The sequence below is a fragment of the Anas platyrhynchos genome, chromosome 7 (genome assembly GCF_047663525.1).
Source record: "Anas platyrhynchos isolate ZD024472 breed Pekin duck chromosome 7, IASCAAS_PekinDuck_T2T, whole genome shotgun sequence".
Lineage (NCBI taxonomy): Eukaryota > Metazoa > Chordata > Aves > Anseriformes > Anatidae > Anas > Anas platyrhynchos.
The window spans coordinates 19,022,208-19,042,085 of NC_092593.1; the positions used below are offsets into that span (position 1 = coordinate 19,022,208).

At 36.1% G+C, this 19,878-nt stretch overlaps 1 protein-coding gene across 6 annotated transcripts in view; it reads right to left on the reverse strand.

Annotated features, from left to right (window-relative positions):
* The window catches only part of GRB14 (growth factor receptor bound protein 14), a 63,033-nt gene that overhangs the window by 24,318 nt on the left and 18,837 nt on the right, over positions 1-19,878 (reverse strand). For 2 of the 6 annotated variants that reach the window (XM_038182375.2, XM_038182374.2), the window contains exon 3: positions 2,129-2,285. In XM_038182375.2, coding sequence (XP_038038303.1) covers positions 2,129-2,285 — 157 coding nt within the window. Of the gene's footprint in view, positions 1-2,128; positions 2,286-18,025; positions 18,048-19,368; positions 19,782-19,878 lie in introns of those variants that run through there. The other 4 variants (XM_072040901.1, XM_038182376.2, XM_038182377.2 and 1 more) reach the window with 4 other exon arrangements.

Below are 19,878 nucleotides of genomic sequence, written 5' to 3' on the forward strand. Positions count from 1 at the left end.
GGAAATAATTTTTGGAGATCAGCAATTCATTTTTTTCTAAAATTATACCCAAAGCAGCTGGACCACTCAGAAGACTGCATGGTGAATGCATGTCTTCTGACCAGCACACCAACCATTTCGAGAAATTCACAGTCATAGGAAAAGCAACTTCACTGATGATTTGATATGGAAATCTTCCACTAAACCCTTCAGACAGAAGCAAACACGCTATTTGATAAATAAACCAGGAGAAACACCACCACTATGATTCTGGCATAGTTTGTCAAAAGAGAATTCTTCAGTACTTATTACACTACTTAAACACCAGCCACACTATAAATTACAGAAAACACTTCTACTATTTATACAGTAGTCTTGTCTAAAGCCATTTTTATACCTCCTCTTCTGTAGCAGTCAGTCATTTACAGTCTCGACCCAGATTTAACTGTGACCTTACTCTGAGCTGGAAGCATCTTACAACTGATACATTCAGTGCAAAAGGTTATAAATACCTTTGAAATGTTACAAAGCAAGAAAACAACAAAAAAAAAAACTGAAAAACGTTTGTGGTTGTCTTCATAGGATAAAGGAGCAGAAAAGGGCAAAAAACAGTTCCAGCTTTTGTAGTTCATCCTGTATATATGGCTGTTAAACATAATACAGGTTGAGATTCACAGTCAAGTTCATTTTACATAAATGCACAAGTTTAGATCCCCTAGATACATAGTTAGAGATTTTTTTTTAATATCTTTTAAGCATATTTTTAACATTTATTTATGCATTTTTATTTTGAATAGTAAATACTGCAGTTACCAGGTAGCAGTACAATCTTCTTTGAAAATTAGGGCATCCAAGGAATTTTCTTTATATTTTAAAATGCAGGAAGCTCCCCATAAACTTCTGTCTCAAACAACACCTTGCACAAGTTAAAACTGACCTTGAGGTTGCAGAAGAGCTGTGGTAACTCCAGCGCAGTTGCAAAGTTTAAGAATAATATGGAAATTTTGAGTGATATGAAATTCAAAACATGTATTTTTATGTCATTAGTCTTGTTAGATTTTTTTGATGTAATTCCAAATCAAAAATAAACAAAATACTGAAAAGTAGTGCTGTAAAAGCAAGCATGGTTGTCTGATTAGAGTACCAATTTAATACTACACCCTCACCCAGGCTCACCCAAGCTTCTGAATGCATCTTTTGCTGAATGCAGGCTTTCCTGTGTTCCTTTGCAAACATCCCCCTTCTCCATGTATTTAACTTGTCTTAATGTGCTGCAAAATCATGTCTATACATTACAAAAAGGTATAGAGACCATAACTTAAAATTATAGTCATAATCTGAGACCACAAATCAGTTCTTTAAACTGCATAACTGTATAATACACATAGAGGTCTTATTTGCTTGCTTTTTGTTCTTTTTTTTTTCTTAGGGAAATGCTGATGGTGTGGAAGGAGTTTAAAGAGTTCTAGCCACTTAAAATACTAAGCATAAAAGCACTTCAATGCAAGTTCTTTGATTCATACCTGGAAGTTGAAAAGAGTAGGTTTGTTTCACTTTTTAATTGGTCTTGTCCCAACAACACACTAAATCTAGTCAAATTGATTGTATTGAAGGAAAATACTGATAGCCTACTCTGATGTTGTTTCTGAAGACTGAGTTCTGTTGTCCAGAAAGGACAGCACTGTGTAACCACTTTCTGTCCTTGATGTCAGAAATTTCACTCAGATGTGTTGGGGATAACAATGATTTTATTTGCAATGAAAATATCCCAATACTTGCTAGAGGTAAGCAAGAAATACCAATGGAAGAGGAAGAACTACCAAAGAAAAGCAAGGAAAAGAAAGGAAGAATTTGCAGAGAGAACCTTAATGGTCAGTGTCTTCCAAATCACTCTTCCAGGTACAGATGAAGCAGAACAAGACAAATGTATTGTGACAAAGTTTACTTTACTGGCATGCTAACAAAGAAATAAAAAATAAATACATAAAAAAGGAAAGGAAAGAAACAGAAACGATCCCTCCGAACAAATTCACACACACTCCCATCACTCCCATTACTTTATTTCTAAGTGTATTAGAGCTATACCTTTAAATGACAAAAATGAAAATACACCTTCTTTAATGCCATACTGTTGTATAGAATGTCTTACCTAAACCTGTGTGAGTAAGGTGCTCAAACAGAGTCCAGTTGTGGTCATCAATATAGTGGTTCTTCAATATCAACAGCTGACATACATCCCTGGCTGTTATATCAGTTGGGACTTCCAAAGCTTTGCTAGTATCATCTTCACTATAAACTTTAATTACCTGCAAGAAATAAAAGTGCTGAAATATCCATGAACTTAATATTCAGTTAATCCAAGTATGTTCTTTTCTCAGTGTCATTCACAACAGACCAGAACCTATAAACATAAGATGCAGTACTAAAGACATCTGATTCTCTCTAGTGCAGTTGAGTATGTAATTGTTATTGAGAACAAAACAGTTGAACAAAGTGTATTCACTACTAAATTTGATGACTGGACATCCCTTATCACAAGACACAATATAGACTGGTCTGTCTGCTTTAAAAAAAAAAAATATTGTAATGGATAAGTAAATAAACTGCACATTCTTATATAAGCTAAAGAAGAAATCACAGAGGATAAATGGTGAAACTAAAAGATTCTGTGAATGCAGAGCTGTAGAAAGAAGTCAGAGCTAGTTGAAGGAACAGCACTTGGATTCAAGATCATCACAATTCTGTAGGTAATACAAATAAGGGATGCTACAGAGCTACTTCAAGTTTTCACTGGCAAGAATTGGAGCTATGAGTTCTATTTATTTATTTATTTTAAAAAACACATATATACACATATACAGAAACAAAACCATCAATACAGGAAAGAGTTATCATCATATTAAGACCAGGAAAACAAAAAGTCCTGAAAGACCTACATGCAAAAAACAGAGCAAAGTAGACAATTTTTATTGTTTTATCTTGGTAGTTTTTCCAAGTTTTTATTCTCTTAAGGGTGTTTGGTGGGGTATTTGGAAGGAGGCAATACAAACTTTCATGACATGTCTTTGTCCTTTTAACTTTTAAATTTCATTAAAAATTCATATTTTTCAATATTGGTACACATTTTAGAGTCCTGAAGAATTGGGTACCCACTAAGTTCTTGAAGAGGTGCACCTTTGGCTACACCTGCTCATGCTTAGTTTCAAACCAAAAGAACAAGTCTTATTGCATACAGACTGCTGGAAAGAAGATGTCAATTTAGATATTTGTTTTATTTCTCTGCAGGAGAGTGAATCAGATTAATCAGCAAGTTGGATGGAATAGACACAATTCACTAGTGTCCTATTGTCAGAAACTTTGCACAGGAACTAATCCCATTTAAGTCACCAAAAAGGGTCATTTAAGTCACCAAAAAGGGTGTGGTTTTTTGTTGTTGTTGTTTTGTTTTTAAACAAAATGATTTTAAATTCTTCACAACAGTCCAGAAACTCAGTATTAGGTTGCGTTTTTTCCTTTTATTTCTGTTTAAAGAGTATTTTTTAAAAAATAAAGTAGACAAAACTCAAAAAATGAAAAATATTGAGGCTTCTGATATCAGGATCAACTCTTATTTGTTGTCATGTATATTGGAATAGTGACATAGTCCCTAAAACAATACAGATGTTCAAGATTTAATTATAAACACAAACATTCAGGTAAATATGTGAATTAAGAATAGAAGACTTGATATAACATTAAACATACCATTACCATTAATTACCACTGTAAATCCTTGATTAAACATCAAGACACAAGTTCTTTAAAGATGAACATGCGTGTGTATTCTGCTCTAGTGAGGCCACACCTCAAGTAACGTGTTTAGTTTTAGGCCCCTCACTACAAAAATGTCACCAAGGCCCTGGAACATGTACAGAGAAGGGCTATGAAGCTGGTGAAGGGCCAGGAACACAAGTCCTGTGAGGAGCAGCTGAGGGAACTGTCTGGAGAAGAGGAGGCTCAGGGGAGACCTTAGTGCTCTCTACAACTACCAGAAAGGAAGCTGTTGGGAGCTGGGAGTAGGCTTCTTCTCACACATAACTAGTGAGAGGACTAGAGGGAATGGCTTCAAGTTGTGCCAGGGGAGGTTTAGGTTGGAAATCAGGAGACATTTCTTCTCAGAAAGAGTAGTCAGGCATTGGAACAGGTTGTCAAGGGAAGTGGTGGAGTCACCATTCCCGGGGCTGTTTAAGGAAAGGTTGGACCTGATGCTGAAGGACACGGTTTAGTGGGTGACATTGGTAGTAGGTCTATGGTTGGACCACATAATCTTGAAAGTCTTTTCCAACCTTAATGATTCTATGATTATTTTAAGTCAGGCCTCTATTACTACCTTACTAAACTAATGCTCGTTTCAAGCATCTAAGGAACAATCAGCCACAGATTGTTGTCTCAACTTGTTACAGCGGCTCCTTCTCTGTTTTGTGCCAAAGTTGGTAGGCAAGTCAGCTGCGAGTTCCAACTGTACATCCTGGCACCTGCTTCCCTCCAACTAATGGCAGAAATCCAAAAATAAATTTAAAAATAATTTTAAAAGATCAGGCCATCTCACCCATGCTATCCTAACATCTGAACAAGAAGAGCAGACTCCATTTGAAAACCACTTACATATTAGAACACGCTGATGACCATACTCCTCTCAAAAAATAAATAAATAAATTTGCTTTTCTTTATGTAACTACAACAGTTCTGTTTCAAACTTTGTCCCAGCATATCAAATCAGCATGAAGTCCATGATGATTTGCTTTAATATTTCAGCTCATCATCTCTGCTCATCAATCAACATCCTCAAAGCAGCCTTCTAGAGAAAATAGGCAGGCCTCAGAGAAAGTTAATCCATGGTCTCCACGGGCCTAGCTACAGCAAAGTACTTACATGTAATAGAAAAGGCAAAAAGACTACATCAATATTAAATTAAGGATCAATACTGGCAAAACAACAATGGCAGATAGCTCTTGTTGGTTTTACAAGATTTATATGCTTTAGCAGCATTCCCACTGTTAAACAAGTTAGACTGGTAACAACAGTCTGCTGGCAGCATGGTCTTGTTCCATACACAACTTAAACCCTTACTCCAGTCACACACAAATGATGGTTTGCAGTTCAAGATAAACTGGCATGAAGTATTTAAATCCATTAAGTGTTTACAAGGATTCAAAGACAAAAATAAGAGCTGTCTGGCAGGGTACACTGTGAATGGGGTGGTGGGCTGTACAGTTGAGTAGACCTTACGACCTTAAGACATGTCCTATTCTGGGCAGTACTAAAGGGCAGACAGCTTCATTAGCCTCTGTGTCAGGCTATTCTAAAAAATTTTACAGTCTTAAGTGCCAGGAGAGTGACATTATGGGAGAGGGAAAGATACAGAGAAGATTAAAGTGACTTTCCTAACAATTCTCCACATGCTTCCAATAAAGCCAGGACAAGGATCCACATCAGCTAGGGACACTGTGAGCACAAACTAGTGCTAGTGACTACGGTTTTCTTCAGGTGCTCATCAAGTGAGGTGTTGTGCTTGTTTTACAGCAAGATCACGTACAGCCCATGTTGAGGCCCTTGATGGATGATTTTTAGAGAAACTCTTTTTAAAAGGGTTAAGAGTCGCAGTGCAGATGACTAGACTCTTATTGCTGAAGAAATAGGAAAAAGACATTTTAAAATGCTGAAGACAGCAACACAAGTCATGATAATGAGCTGCATGCAGCCATTCAACTTGGGGAGACGGAAGCCTTGGAGGTGGCCTTGGACTACAGCAGCACGACTAAAACAAAACAACACTACAACAACAGGAGAAAAAAAAAAAGTGTTTGTATTCTTAGAGTTCTCTCACCTGGCTTTCTCAGCATAGGGAAATAAATCCTGTGCAAGTCTAGGACAACTGATCACCCCAGCTCATAGCTATGACACGCTACTTTATAAAATACAAATGCTGTGCCCTTTCCTATTCCTTCCAAGAGATTCAAATACAGCAGGAGACAGCAGACAGGCAGTCACCTAACAGACCCTTCTGAACTTCTGTTACAGTCTTAGTTTAATGAATTGAATGTGATGGTGTAAATCTCATCAGTTAGTGTGACCTTTGAGGGGATTTTAATTAGAAAAAGTTGCTCTGTCCACACTTTCTGCTGTATGTTTGAAGCAACATCTAGCATAGGATTTGCTCTAAATGTATTTTTTTTCCATGGGGAGTGAAACAAAAAAAATCAAATCAGCTTTCCATTGTTTCATTGCAAATATGATGCAATAGATACCTTTCTTGCCAGAACTATAGGATGCTCTAAGACTTAAAGGGTGGCAGGATTATGCTAAAGAGCCAATTTTGTTGACCTCTTATAGGGATGAGAATGCTTGAGTAACCACTTCTTTACTTTTATTAGCAGTTACCGCTGTGCATTAGTCTGATCAGTCATCCTCTCTCTCATTTTTTCCCCTAAACTTTTTTCTCAAAAGTATCACACAGGAAAAGAGATGCTAGTTGAGAACAAGCTATCATTCATTTTCATTACCATATAGTCTCAAGCTTTGTCCTATAGCCAGCCATGTAATTTGCCTTGACTATATTTATTAGAAGACTGTTAGGAGAAAAAAAAAAAAAAAGAGTTGCCTCTGTTGTGCTCAAATCTTCTTTCCTGTCTAGTTCATGAATACACAGATTTTAGCTATTCCCAAGGCCAGAAGAAACATCTCAATAGCTTCCATTTAAGCCATCAGAAGTAAGAAATTAGCAGCTCCAAGATCTTCTTAAAAGAGGAAAGCACGAGACTAAGCAGGACAAGTATCAATCATTTTCATTGTCTATGGGACCTGGCAAGGAGGTACAGCTTACCTACCCATCCGCTTTCCTTTTCAATAGATTATAAAAATCAACCAAGATCCCACTTCACATTTATTCCTCCAAAAATTCTATTGCTAAGAAATGTTTCAAAATAAAATACATTATTGTTTCTATTTCACTCATCATCTTAACTCAGAATCAGTGTTGAAAAATGTAACAGGATTTAACAAAGAATAGAGAAAGGAGACACTATCAGAGTAGGAAATAATGAGAAGGAGAAAAAAAATTAGAAACTGCTTAAATAAAAGGGGTATAAGTAAAAGAGCATATAAGGTAATCAGTGTGGGAAGAGCAAGAGAAAGCTGGACTCGACTCTCTCAAGTCTCCTTCCACACTCAAACATCATCTACGCTACAATAATTAAATAATGTGTTCCATAGATTTTTAAGAGAGGGTGTCCAAGTCTCTGATTCTTCAGAATTTTCAAGCCATCTGTTCTGGAAGTTTCAATCTGCAGAAATGACACAAACATATGGAAAGACCATACCCTGCACTGAGCAGTTTTAAATTTCAAACTAAGTCCTGACTTGTGAAAAAATCCAGGTAGATCCAACAGAAAAAGAAGCACAGAGAACATGGAGTCCATATTTAGGTGCCTACATCAAATAACCTGAGTTACAAGATTTTGGTTGCAACTGTATGGCCATGAAATCAATGGATGACCAGCATCTTTAAATATGTATCAGGCCACTTCTATTTATAAAGATACAGGTATCTAATTTTAGCTCATCCATTCCTCTCTTTTTCTCCATTAATAGAAAATTACATTTAACATAAATGGGACTGAAATTGTAATGTAAGTAAAAAACATGCAGAATTATTGTATGCAAAATCAGCCTTTAAAGAGTCTTATAGTCCAGGGTGCCAGATGTCCCTAGAGATCTGCTTGATAAAATGCTAACCTTCGTCATTAGTATTAACTAACAGGCTATTTCTCTGTTCTCAAATTTCCGATCTTACTCCCTGGTAGACAAAGCTTTTGTTGTTTTTGTTTTCTTTTTATTCTTTTAACTTACTGGTATTAGCAGAGGACAGGGGAATTTGAGGTGTATTTGAAATTGGAAATTGAATTGCATTCAACTTGGAAATTTCTGGCATTCCGAACTATTTTACAACTTCTAGTCTGACTACTTTTTAGAGAGCCTTTTTATAAGAGTGAGCAAAAATTTGGATTCATAAAACTATTCAAGGACAGATTAAGTCAATTATTTTTTTAAAAAAAATAGCATGCTGTTGATTTTGTGAATGCAAGACTTTCCCTTCAAATACCCTAGACTACAGGTAGAAGGCCAGCTTCCAATATTCTTCCAAAAAGGAAAATTCAAGGCTGAAAGGTTTCTTACAGTTTGTAGATGTCTATAGTTTTGTTTTTTTTTTTTTTTTAAATGATACAATGATTAACTGTAGCTGCTCATTGCAAAGCAACTATTTACTCCATTGCCACATCATGAGCTTTCAAAAAATTTGTCCTGTAGATGTCCCTGTGATGTCCCCTCTCTTCTGAAGGATGGTTCACAAGGCACTCCATGATTTCTGCTCAGATTTGTCAATGTGTACAATTGGACAGGCAAGAATTGTCATCCATTGATTAGGGACAATTACCTGAAAGCATGTACATGGGGGAAGAAGGCAAGTCTGGAACAAACCTATGTGAAATCCTGGTTACAGTGAATCCTGACTTCTTACCTAAAACAGTATAGCTTCAAGAGAACTTCAAGACTTGAAGTGAAATGAAACCATCATCTTTTATAGCAGGACCATCAACCCCTTTAAAGGGGAAGTTGAGCACCTTGTACTTAAAGAAACTGAACGTAAGTTAAGACTCCACTCACAGACAATGACAGAAAATAACAAAGAAGGAAGTAACTTCCTGAAGGAGGAATAACTGCTCTCCCAAGTGACCAAAAGTAAACTTTGTACACATTTAGCTGTTATTGACAGATGGAGTTAAGGTCCCACAAAAAGCACCAAAGATTTAAATGTACCAATAATTAATTAAGTCTCTGTCTTGCAATGAAAACATGGTGCCAAGAAAGGAAGTACAAAGTCTAGGAAAAATGCCTATTTTTCCTACCATGACCTAAAACACATTGAATTTTTCCAAGATCTACCAAACAAACATTCTGTTAGGATATTATGTTAGAAGGTACTCAAAAATGTTTAAATTCATGGTAATAGGCACATTATCAACTAAAACAATTTTTGTTCACTTTCTATGAAAGCCCTCTGACAAATTACTATGGCAATTTGGCAATTATCTGTATCATTGAGCCCATACAATCACCCCCCTTTGCTTGACTCTTAGCATTATCTTGTCCAATCCAGCATGAGACTGACCATTCTATGAATGGAAAAAATCACACATGCACACAAAAATCTGAACAGCAATATGGAGAAGTAACAAAAATATTTGAGGTTTCCTGTACACAAAAAAGGTCCTATTCTGAGTTTCAAAATAGGCATTTTTCATCTGAATTTGGGCAAGTGATTATTAGTCCCTCAGTTTCCTTTTTGTAAAATGGGGCAAGGGAAATGAAATCTGTTTCTATACAGCAGGGTAACAGATTGAACTCATTAAGATTTGTAAAGCACTTAGACTTCCTCTTATGACTACTGCTCTAGATGTGTAAATATGTTGTATTATAAAGAGGGAGGTTAAATTATGCAGATCTCCAAATTATAATAAACTATGTGCAAAAATATAGCAGCAAAGTTCTTTCAAACGAAGGTTATGACAATCACATTATGATGTTAAAAAAAATGGCAGAATGAGGACAATGCTGACATGCAATCATCTCAAAGACAATGTCAGTAAAACTGAAGAGAAACAAGGTTTGAAAGACAGCGAGAGTGTTAAAATATAAATACCATTATTTAATCCTGAAGTTTATACATACACTTTTACAATATTGGTCAACAGAAGCAAAAAAAAAAAAGTAATACAAGTTATAAAATATTTCAGAATTTCATATAAAACTGAACAAAAGGCAAGGTCTAGAGAAAGCAACTTCCATGCTTCAGACAATTAACTCATAGTGCAACTATTTTTAGAGAAAAAAAGTGAGATTATTTTTAACTATTAGCTATAGTTATATGACACTTCGCTCAAAAAGTTACTATAATTAGACCACTAGATACCAACAATTACACTGTGAAGTTCAGTATACTGTAAGTAGGAATTGCAATAATAAACAACATACAGATTAAACATTGCAAGTGAAAGATTCATCACCATCACCAGCCTTCACCACAAAGAAGCAAATCAAGAGTAAAAAATGCAAAGTGATGGAAAAAAAAACACAATAAAGCCCTTAAAAAATGCACAGATTTATAAATAAAGTGGAGGGGGAGTACGGGACAATTTATTGAAATACAGAGTCTCAAAATATTCTGCCTCTCTTGGTTGTGGGTTGTTTTTGGGGGGGGGTTGTTTTCTTTTTTTTTCTTCTTCAGATGATGGAGATTCCAAACAAGAGCAGCTAAAGAGGCGTTTTAAGTACAACTTGTAATATGTGTATGAGTAACTAGGAAGCTGTGAGGGAATTTAAACATCATTGACAAAAAAAAAAAAAATCAAATAATATAATTCCATGGAATAGCAGAAATCGGAGAAAATTAGCAGGTTTGCTAGATGATTCAGCAGCCAAAGGATCACTTATACAAGATAAACACACTGCAGAGTAGCTGAATGATTTATTTGCATTAATTATTCACAATGACTTTGGAGTATTATATTCCCAGATCTACTCTTTACATGTGAAATCAAACTGCTGCTTTAAAAAGAAGGGAAACTGGAAATGAAAAAGCAAACAACAGTTAAAATACGGTTATACACTCTAAAACATAAAGAAACTTAAATGGCAAACCTCAGTCTATCCTAACATAAATGGAGGCTGAGACTCCATCTCTTCCTTATCTGATGAAGATGGCATATAAACTTCTGTTGAGTCCTCGGAAAGAGGAAAAAACCATCTGCTACACAAGGAACATTGCAGCAGATTAATTTTGGGGTGTTGCATTGTGAATTTGTGACACACTGTTGTCAGGCAGATAGGTAAGGATCATACCTACTTTGTCTCTTCCTAGAGAAAAAATCCATTCTATTAAAGTTTTCTTCATTTTGTTCACAGCAGTTATTAGAAGGGTTTACAGTAATTACCATACTTCTGAAAAATCTTGGTGATTTAATGCAATTCACACTGATTGGCATCCATAACTTTTCCAAAGTCCTTGAAAAGAATACCTATCATGAAGATTGAACACTCATGGAGTTAAAGACTGCAGGATAAAGGTACATTGAAAGTGAATTGTTTGTTTTTAGAATGGCTGTTTTTAAATTCAGACTCACGTTAACCTCTGAATCAGAGTGGAGAACCCATTTCTTACAAGCCATGATAAAAATGAGTCTTGGTTATTTTTCATTACATGACTGAGCAATGCTAAATGCATGTATTAACATCTCACAAAGAGGTATCTAAAAATCACCTTGGTCCTGAGAAAGGCAGAAGTCTCCCAATTTCTGTCTTCTATGTACCTCTTACTTACAGCCAACTAGTCAAACATAGATCACTTCTCAATCTCAGTGCATGGTACATATGGACCCCTGGTTAATATAAACCCAGTACATAGACATGTAGATCTCAATTACAGTTTTACATCTTCCTATACACTAAAAATAAGTTAAGAAAAAAAAAAAAAAGAAAAGAAAAGAATCCAGTGAAGCTTTAGTAGAATTCTCTAACCAAGGAAAAGTAATTTTAAAATTCATTAGAGAACATAACATAATCCAACTTTAGAACAAGTACATTCATATGCAGGCTATTCTCTTCTCTACCACTATGTCTTAGTGTCAAAATCCTCATGCTCTTGGTCAGTATGTTCAGCCAATACAGTTCACAGTACAAAACTTAAGTTATTGCCCCAAACTAGAAATATGGTAGAAATTATCGACATGCTACCGTACCTTCCAAAGAAGTCATATACAAAATTCAGGGGAGAAATGATTTTTTTTATTTAAAGCCACTAAAGTACACCTGTATTTTTTATTTTCTGTGTACAATAAAGTTAAGGGCAGAATGTTATCGGTCTTATGTTTGACTAGCTTGTCCCTATTTGTGTCAAAGCGTTAACATTATTTAAATGAGGCTTTCTGTATTTAATAGTTCAGTTTGTCCAACATATCCTTCGCTTGTCAGAGATAAATAGAATGCTGTGTTCCAGCACAAGAGAAAGCAAATCTGTTACTGCCACATTCTGGCTGCACTCTATGTTTCTGAAGAGATACCAGCTATAAAAAGAAGTACCTATTGTTTCTACCAGGGTTTTCACACTATGTTGCTGGTTTCTCAGCAGAGCATATCTCTTGCTGAAGCAGAGAAAGACTAAGTCTCTAAATAATTTGTTTTATATAAAAGTTCTGGCTTGAACTACAATACAGTTTTAAATCTAAGAATACCTTTGTCATTGCCTTTATTACTTAAGTATTCTCCTGGAGGTCACTAGAGGAAAAAAGGCTGTAGACTCAGTAAGACTGAGTTTTAGATTTTCAGCTTAATAAAATTCAGTTTGTAAATTTTCACATAATTTCTAGAGTGGTACAAGGAATTTTGAGAGCAAATATAACAAAGGCTACGTAGGTTAACCCATCATACTGAACAGTTGGTTTAAAATCATAGAATCACAGTATCATTAATGTTGGAAAAGACCTCCAAGATCATCTGGTCCAACCATCCACCCTACCACCAATATCACTCAATAAACCACATCCTTAAGTACCACAACCAACCTTTCTTTAAACACCCCCAGCTACAGTAACTCCACAACTTCCTTGTGCAACCTGTTCCAAGTACTTTGCCATTTGGTATAAAATGATGAAAACTGCTCTGCTGGGTCAAACTACAGCAATCTTGCAGCCCAATACTGTCTTTGGGTATCTGTTTCTAGTCACTGGTGCTATACAATGGCAAGGTATGACTGCTATAGAATAGTTATTCTGACAGAATGTTTTATCCTTCAGCACTTTCCAACATCTTTCATTTCATTTGCATAGTATTGCTCTCTGAAGCCAAGGCATAAAATCCAAATAAAGTGTAAATCCTGTAATAAAGCTAGCAAGCCTACTCAGACCATGTAAAACCTTCAACTAGACACTCACATTAACACAGATTTGTCAGCAAATTTTGCTGACAAATCCAAGTCGCTACAGGGAGCACCTGGGCTTTTCCTATATTAAAGGCCAAAACTTGATAGTCATCTAATGCAAAACAGTCATGAAAACTAGTGGAACAAAAAGAATATTTTAAAAGGATGATGTTGTAATAGAAACTAATCATAGAAACTAATCATTTCAGTAATTTAATATATTTTGACAATATTTACCTATAACCATGTGTTCTAAAAGGACAAGTCCAGACCAGACAAGACAAGTCCAGACCAGACAAGTCCAGATCAGACCAGACAAGACAAGTTCAGAAAGGACAAGTCAAGTCCAGACCAGACAAGTCCAGACCAGACACGTCCAGACAAGTCTGTACTGGGTCTGGCTGGAATGTTAACTTTCCCGGCAGCAGCCCATACAGTGCCGTACTCTGCACTTGTAGCTGGAACAGCAGTGTTATCACACCAGTGTTGTGTCTACTGCTGAGCAGCAGTGGCACAGCATCGGGCCTTTCTCTAACCCTCCTAGGGGGTGGGCAAAAAGTGAGGAGAGAAACATCACTAGGGCAGCTGACCTAAACCAATCAAAGGGATATTCCATACCATGTGATGTCACACTCAGCAATAAAAGGTGGAAACAGGAAGAAGAGGGGAGGGGTGGGCTCTTGTTAGGAAAACGTCGGTCCTCCTCTCGAACACCGGCTGCGTGTGTTGAGGCCTTGCTTCAAGGACATGGTCAATCATCACTCATTTGTGGGAAGTAGAGAGTCATTTCTTTCCTCTGCACTTCCATATAGCCTTCATTTATTTTGTTTGTTTTCCTCCCTTCTTTTTATTTTTCCTTTTCCCCTCCCTTTTCCCCTTTCCATTTTTTTTCCCCTTAGTTAAATTGTTTAGTTCATGGTAGTCTTTCTTTAATTATTATAATTATTTCCCTTTAATTAAATTATCCTTATCTCAACCCGTGAGTTGTTCGTTGCTTTACTTCTCCCCCTCCTCATCTAAAGGAGGGGGAGTGAGAGAGCAGTTGTGGGGTTTAGCTGCCCAGCACGGTAAAACCACCACAAAGACAAGTCCAGTCCAGACAAGTCCCGACCAGACCAGACAAGGCCAGACAAGTCTCGACTCGACAAGTCAAGGCAAGTTCTAGAGCTAGAAAATGGCCAAGTACTTTCATCAATTGATGAAAAAGCTGTTTTATTGTTTTTTTTGTTTTGTTTTGTTTTCTTCCTCCAAAGTATTTTCTTCCTCCAAAGGATTTTCTGCCAACAGAAAAGGCTTATGAGCAGAGTAGGGCACTAAACACAGCCAATTTCCTTGGTTACTGTATGAAGGATGTTAGATGTTCAAAGAAAGCATGAAGAAACTGAAAAATGTATCAAAGGTATGTTCAAGAACTGAAGGCAGAGTGCAACGTTAATTGTGCCTCTAAACCTTGTCATACTATACAAGGGACAAGTAATGACCAAGTGTATTAAACCACTAAGGTTTCTAAGAGACATCCTAAAAGCTCTGCACACTCATTATTCACTCTCTTATACATACACACACATACATCCCCACCTACCTTTCATGGCAATATGCAATATAGTGGTATACATTTTAATTTCCAAGATCATTGATGGTTTTGTATAAAAAATATATATATAAAATATGATTGCTCATAGGCACTGGAATATCACAGGGTAGGGTTCCCCTATCCTTCCTCACCCCTTCGTACTCCACCCCCCTCAGTAAAGTTAGTCCCATTTTGGTTTCATTTATAAATTTTGGGATCAATTTGACACAGAACAAAAACTTTACTGCTTCTAAAAACATGAAACCAGTAAGTATGACTGATCAAGTGGTGTGTGACTGTTTGAGAATAAAGAATGCATTCTCAAAGCAAAAATCGGTCCCAGAACCTTCCTAAAGTATAGTATCAGATCTGTATTTGCTTGGCCAAAACCTTCCTCAGAGAAAGTGCTGCGATACTTCCCCTAAGGAGGCCCTGTCAGTAGGTCTCTCCTTCACAGTTCCTGGGCTTAACGAGGCGTAACCAGACCTCTTCCACAAAGAGAAAATGCTACTGTGCCTCCCTCCTCCTTCTTTATCATCCACAATCTGAACTTCCAAAATCACGTCAGTCTCTGTCATGAACCGATAACTTAATATCTGCAACTGAAGTATGACAGATGACTGAATCTGAGGCAGATCATCCTTTCATAGCTTACATGAAATCTGTATGCTCCCTCAGACAAACATCTAAGACAACAGGTAAGCACCTATAGAAATAGTTCCATGCAATTTTTATGTATTATCAAGAGGAAATGAGTGCAGCTATCTTAGTACATGTTACTTGCCACAAAGGTGGCAAGACCTTCCCTTGAAACTATGTACTAGCTTCCCCTACTAGCTTCCCCTTCTGGCTATTTTAAACAAACTTATTTCAAAAGCAAACTATCCATCTCCAGCATTGAGTTTGTGTCTCTGCCCATTCCTATACATATACATGTGTGTGTGTATATATATATATATATATATATATATATATATATATATATATATATATGCACACGCACGTGCATTTCTGCTCCTAACCCTTCTTCAGGCTTAACATTTTACTATTTGTATCAAACTCTGCACATCCAGTATCAGTACATCCAGAATACACCCAGTAATTTAAATAAGATCATTAAATCTATACTGAATTTCCAGTCAGGCCCATTGTATTACTTTACCTAGTGGTTATTCCCAATATTTTCTCTCACACCCCCCAGCAAGTCATGAAGAAAAACATTCCACTAAAAATAAGATATAACAGCAATTCAAAATGCTTCACCTCAACCATCAGGTCTCCTGACCACTGTTCCCAAAGTCTTTAAAGCACAATCAAACCCATCTCTTACTTTTCTCATGTGTTTTCAAATCTTTGTATGATGTTACTCTTTTATTACACTGTACAAAAGAGAAAGAGGGTATGAGTGGTGTTTATGCATCTTTGAATGACTATTTTTTCCAAACTGTCCTTATGAGGAGATGCTGCATACATGAATGCTTTGTCTGTCTCCAGATATTTCTATTTAATGGCACCATTACCATATCACTTAAAGTGCATTTATGTAAAATTCCTGGATTAACACATTGGCCTTTCATCTCAGGGAACCCAAACGCAAAACTGAGAAATTACTTTCACACTCCTAGCCTTGCAGACAGACATTGGTAATTCTCAATACAATTTGGCTTAAGTGACCATTTCTGCTTGGCAGGAGGGGTGGGTGTTCATTAAAGCAGTGTGTTATTTCAGGCCAGAAAAAATGGATGGAAGAAAGATCCAAGAGAATCTTGAAAACTGCTAAAATCCAGGATTGTCATAAGCATGCAATCTAAACCACATGCTCATTTTCTAATCATTCTTCTCATATTCAATTTATTCTTCTAACTATTCAATACAATATTTCTTCCATTAAAAAGAAACTATGCAATCTCTTCAAGAATCACTAGAAATTGTTCAGCTGCAATACATACTACCTGTGTACATAAGGCCTTCCAACATTGTGTGACCTAGTGTTCTAGGAAGTTCCCAACTGCTGTAAAAAAAAAAAGCAATTCTGTTTATAAACCTTTCATCCAACATCAGCTGCTTAAGTACTCTTCTACTTATCACACAACAAGTCTAGCAGACCTGCAGATTTTTATCTTGAATAAATGACTGGTTTGTAACTGACTGTAAAACATTGTTTTGAACGCATTATGACCTTTTAAATCTAATTTCTTAAAAACATTTTTGTAAGAGTAAGGAGTTATTCAAACAAAAGATTAAAAAAGGACATTTACTCTAACTGTGGTGGATTAATTATATGTCTAGTCTATATACACACTATAAATCTGGTTTTAATAATATTCGATATGCATAATTCCCCATGCTTATTAAGCAACTCATTTTTCTGCCCGTGCGAAAAGACCCATTGGAATCTAAATGAGGCCCTGTAGCTTTAGTTAAAAATATATTACTTAAGAATAAAACAGATCAACTATGATACGTACTTCTTTTCTGATTTTAAAATAAAAAAGTATGAAAAAAATGGACAAAACATAATAGTTACTTAGAATGAAAATGAAAAAAACATTCAAGAAACTGGTAAAACAGCCAGGCTATAACAATAAAAAATGTCACTTTTTGTGAGGGAGGAAAAAAAGATTCTTTCAGTACCATAACTAAACTAAACTTCTTACATAAACACTGATGCTTATGTTAAAGAAATAATTATTGGGGATGATCAATAGCATAAAATATTACCTTATGAATTACTGCTCAATTTTCTCTTGACAATGCAATGCTAACATAACATATTTATATTGCCAATGTCCAGGTTCTTCTTACATTATAGAAAATAGAATTGAAGATCACTTTTTACATAGAGCACTGCAATTTCAATGTCTAACAGAAATACTACTTAAAAGCAGTATCCCAAGCAATTGATTTCAAGGCACTACATACCAGAATAATAGATTATGACTGAATTGCATTTCTATGTTTCTAATGTCCACAAAAAACAAATTCACACATGTGCATGCATGCATGCACGCACACATATTATCCCTTGCAAGCTAGCCTCTTTCTTGCCTGCTTCCTGCCTGCCTTCCTTCCCTGTAGTATTCCAGTTCCAGGAATTAGGGTAGTGCTACAGAAGTAACAAAAAAAGCGCCTTGTGAATGGAGAGAGGAGATATATTTGCAGGGAATTCTACTGGCATAAATATAACCATCATGAGCAAAAACAGGACACAAATTTGGCATACAGTAAGCCCTCAGGGAGGATACACACCTCTGAGAACTTCTGCAACTGTGTGCAATCCGATACCTACCTACCTAATTCAATATCCTGTGCTGCTTCCTCCTCCCACATCCCATATTTTTATTTTGGGCTTGCAAAGCGCACAGATAAAAAGAAGTAAAGCCAATAGGTCATTTGATAGTAGTGTGAAAATATTTGTGTTTTAAAATAGGAGAGAATGCACAGAAATCTATCTCACTCACCATGCCTTAGGAGAGAACAGCAAAACTTTAAGTTTGCTCAGAGAATGATGCTCATCTCTCAACAGCAAAAAATGAAACACAATCCATTAAAATATACAGTACAGTTAAAACTGAGTTTCCTAGCCTTCAGAATGTTAGATTGAGTGAAGTTATGCATCTCTCTCCTCCCACATAGCACCATGCACTGCTCTGTGCATACCAGAGGAGTCCAATACAACTACACACTGCAAGAACAAAGACCTTCATCTTCCTAACATAGAGATAACCAAATAACAGCTGAAAATAAAACAACTATGACAACTGAAGATTTGAGGACTGGGAGGCAGGGAACCACAGGTTTGGAAGAATGTGAGCTGAGAAGCTAAACTTCAAATTTTTTTTTGAAAGATCATTTCTGTAGAGTGCTCTTACACAGTATCTCTCTCGTACACATCTTGCACATATCTGAATCTGAAAGGAAAGTTACTATACCAGAAAAGTTATATATGACCATGTAATTAAGATAACACTAAAACTGCATGTTCACGGGCTTCCTCTGCAACTCAAGTGATAAATTAATCTGAAAGAACTCAAAATACTAAATCAATAACAGCTATGCATTCATATACTATTTTAGACTCACTGCACCTACGCCATAAGTATATGCTGTGTTCTATGTAAAGTAATAGTGAGAACCATTTAATAGCATAATAGAGATTAATATTGCCATACATCATACATCCACAGAGTTACACTAAGCAACCCTAATTTACATAGGCATAATGATTTTGTATTACTTCCACACTTTAGTGAGATTAAAGGGAAAAAGGAAAAAAAAAAAAAGAAAACTGCTACATTGGCACTGTAGCCCGCTACAGTGGCTAGAGCAAAGCACTGTACAGTGTTACCCTGATTCCCAAAGTACATGATGAACCATCCACTACTAAGATGCTAGCCAGACAGTGTGAGGAAGAAGTATGTTCTGTTTAAAGCTGGTCAAAAATTTTTGTCAGTGGACTCCAGTTATCTTTCATTAAGATCAGTACCTTATCCTTTTGCAGAGGTCTATTTCAATATTCTGAAATGCAATCATGATACTCTGTATTTAAGTACTACATTAATCTATAATCAAATTTCTTCCATAAATAATTACAGAATTGTGACAGAGAAAAAAACACAGTAACAAAAAAAATATATAAATATAAATGAGTATTATGTTCACATATATATCAGGGAAAAAAATATTACACAAAAAAATAGAATGTAAATATAGCTATGTTTATTTAAAACAGTTTATTTACACTAAGCAAATGCATTATCAACTCAAAATAAAGTTAGTTACAAGATCGATTTAAATGCCATACCCGTTTCTGCAGAGTTATTGGCATAACTGCAGGCAATGTCACTCTTCTTGAAGACAAACTCATGTCTGCTTTTCTTAGAACTTGACAACCTTCACTCAGGTGGTAACATGAAACAGAACTAAGTACTTTGCAATATTTCTTGAAGCCTAACTTCTCATAACCCAAATCCTGTAGAGTCAGTGCAAAGAAAAGAGCAAGAACGCAGTTAATGTCACTCTGTTTATCTGAATCCAGTCCTACTCAAAGGCAATTACATAAGGCCCTGGGGTAGGACTAACCAGGAATCAACCAACCAAAGAGCTTAAAAACTTGTCTTCTGTCCTTGGGAAGGCCCACACTGATATCTCTGTCTATAAAAACAAGCACAACAGCATGCATTTCTATCACTCAGAATCCTGTCTTCAATATCAAAAAAAAAAAAAAATGTTGAAGATTGTATTCTAGCAATTTTATAACCACCTCTAACGGTTACAGCAGTAATGTTTTTTTCCTGGTCTCTTTCACCAAATA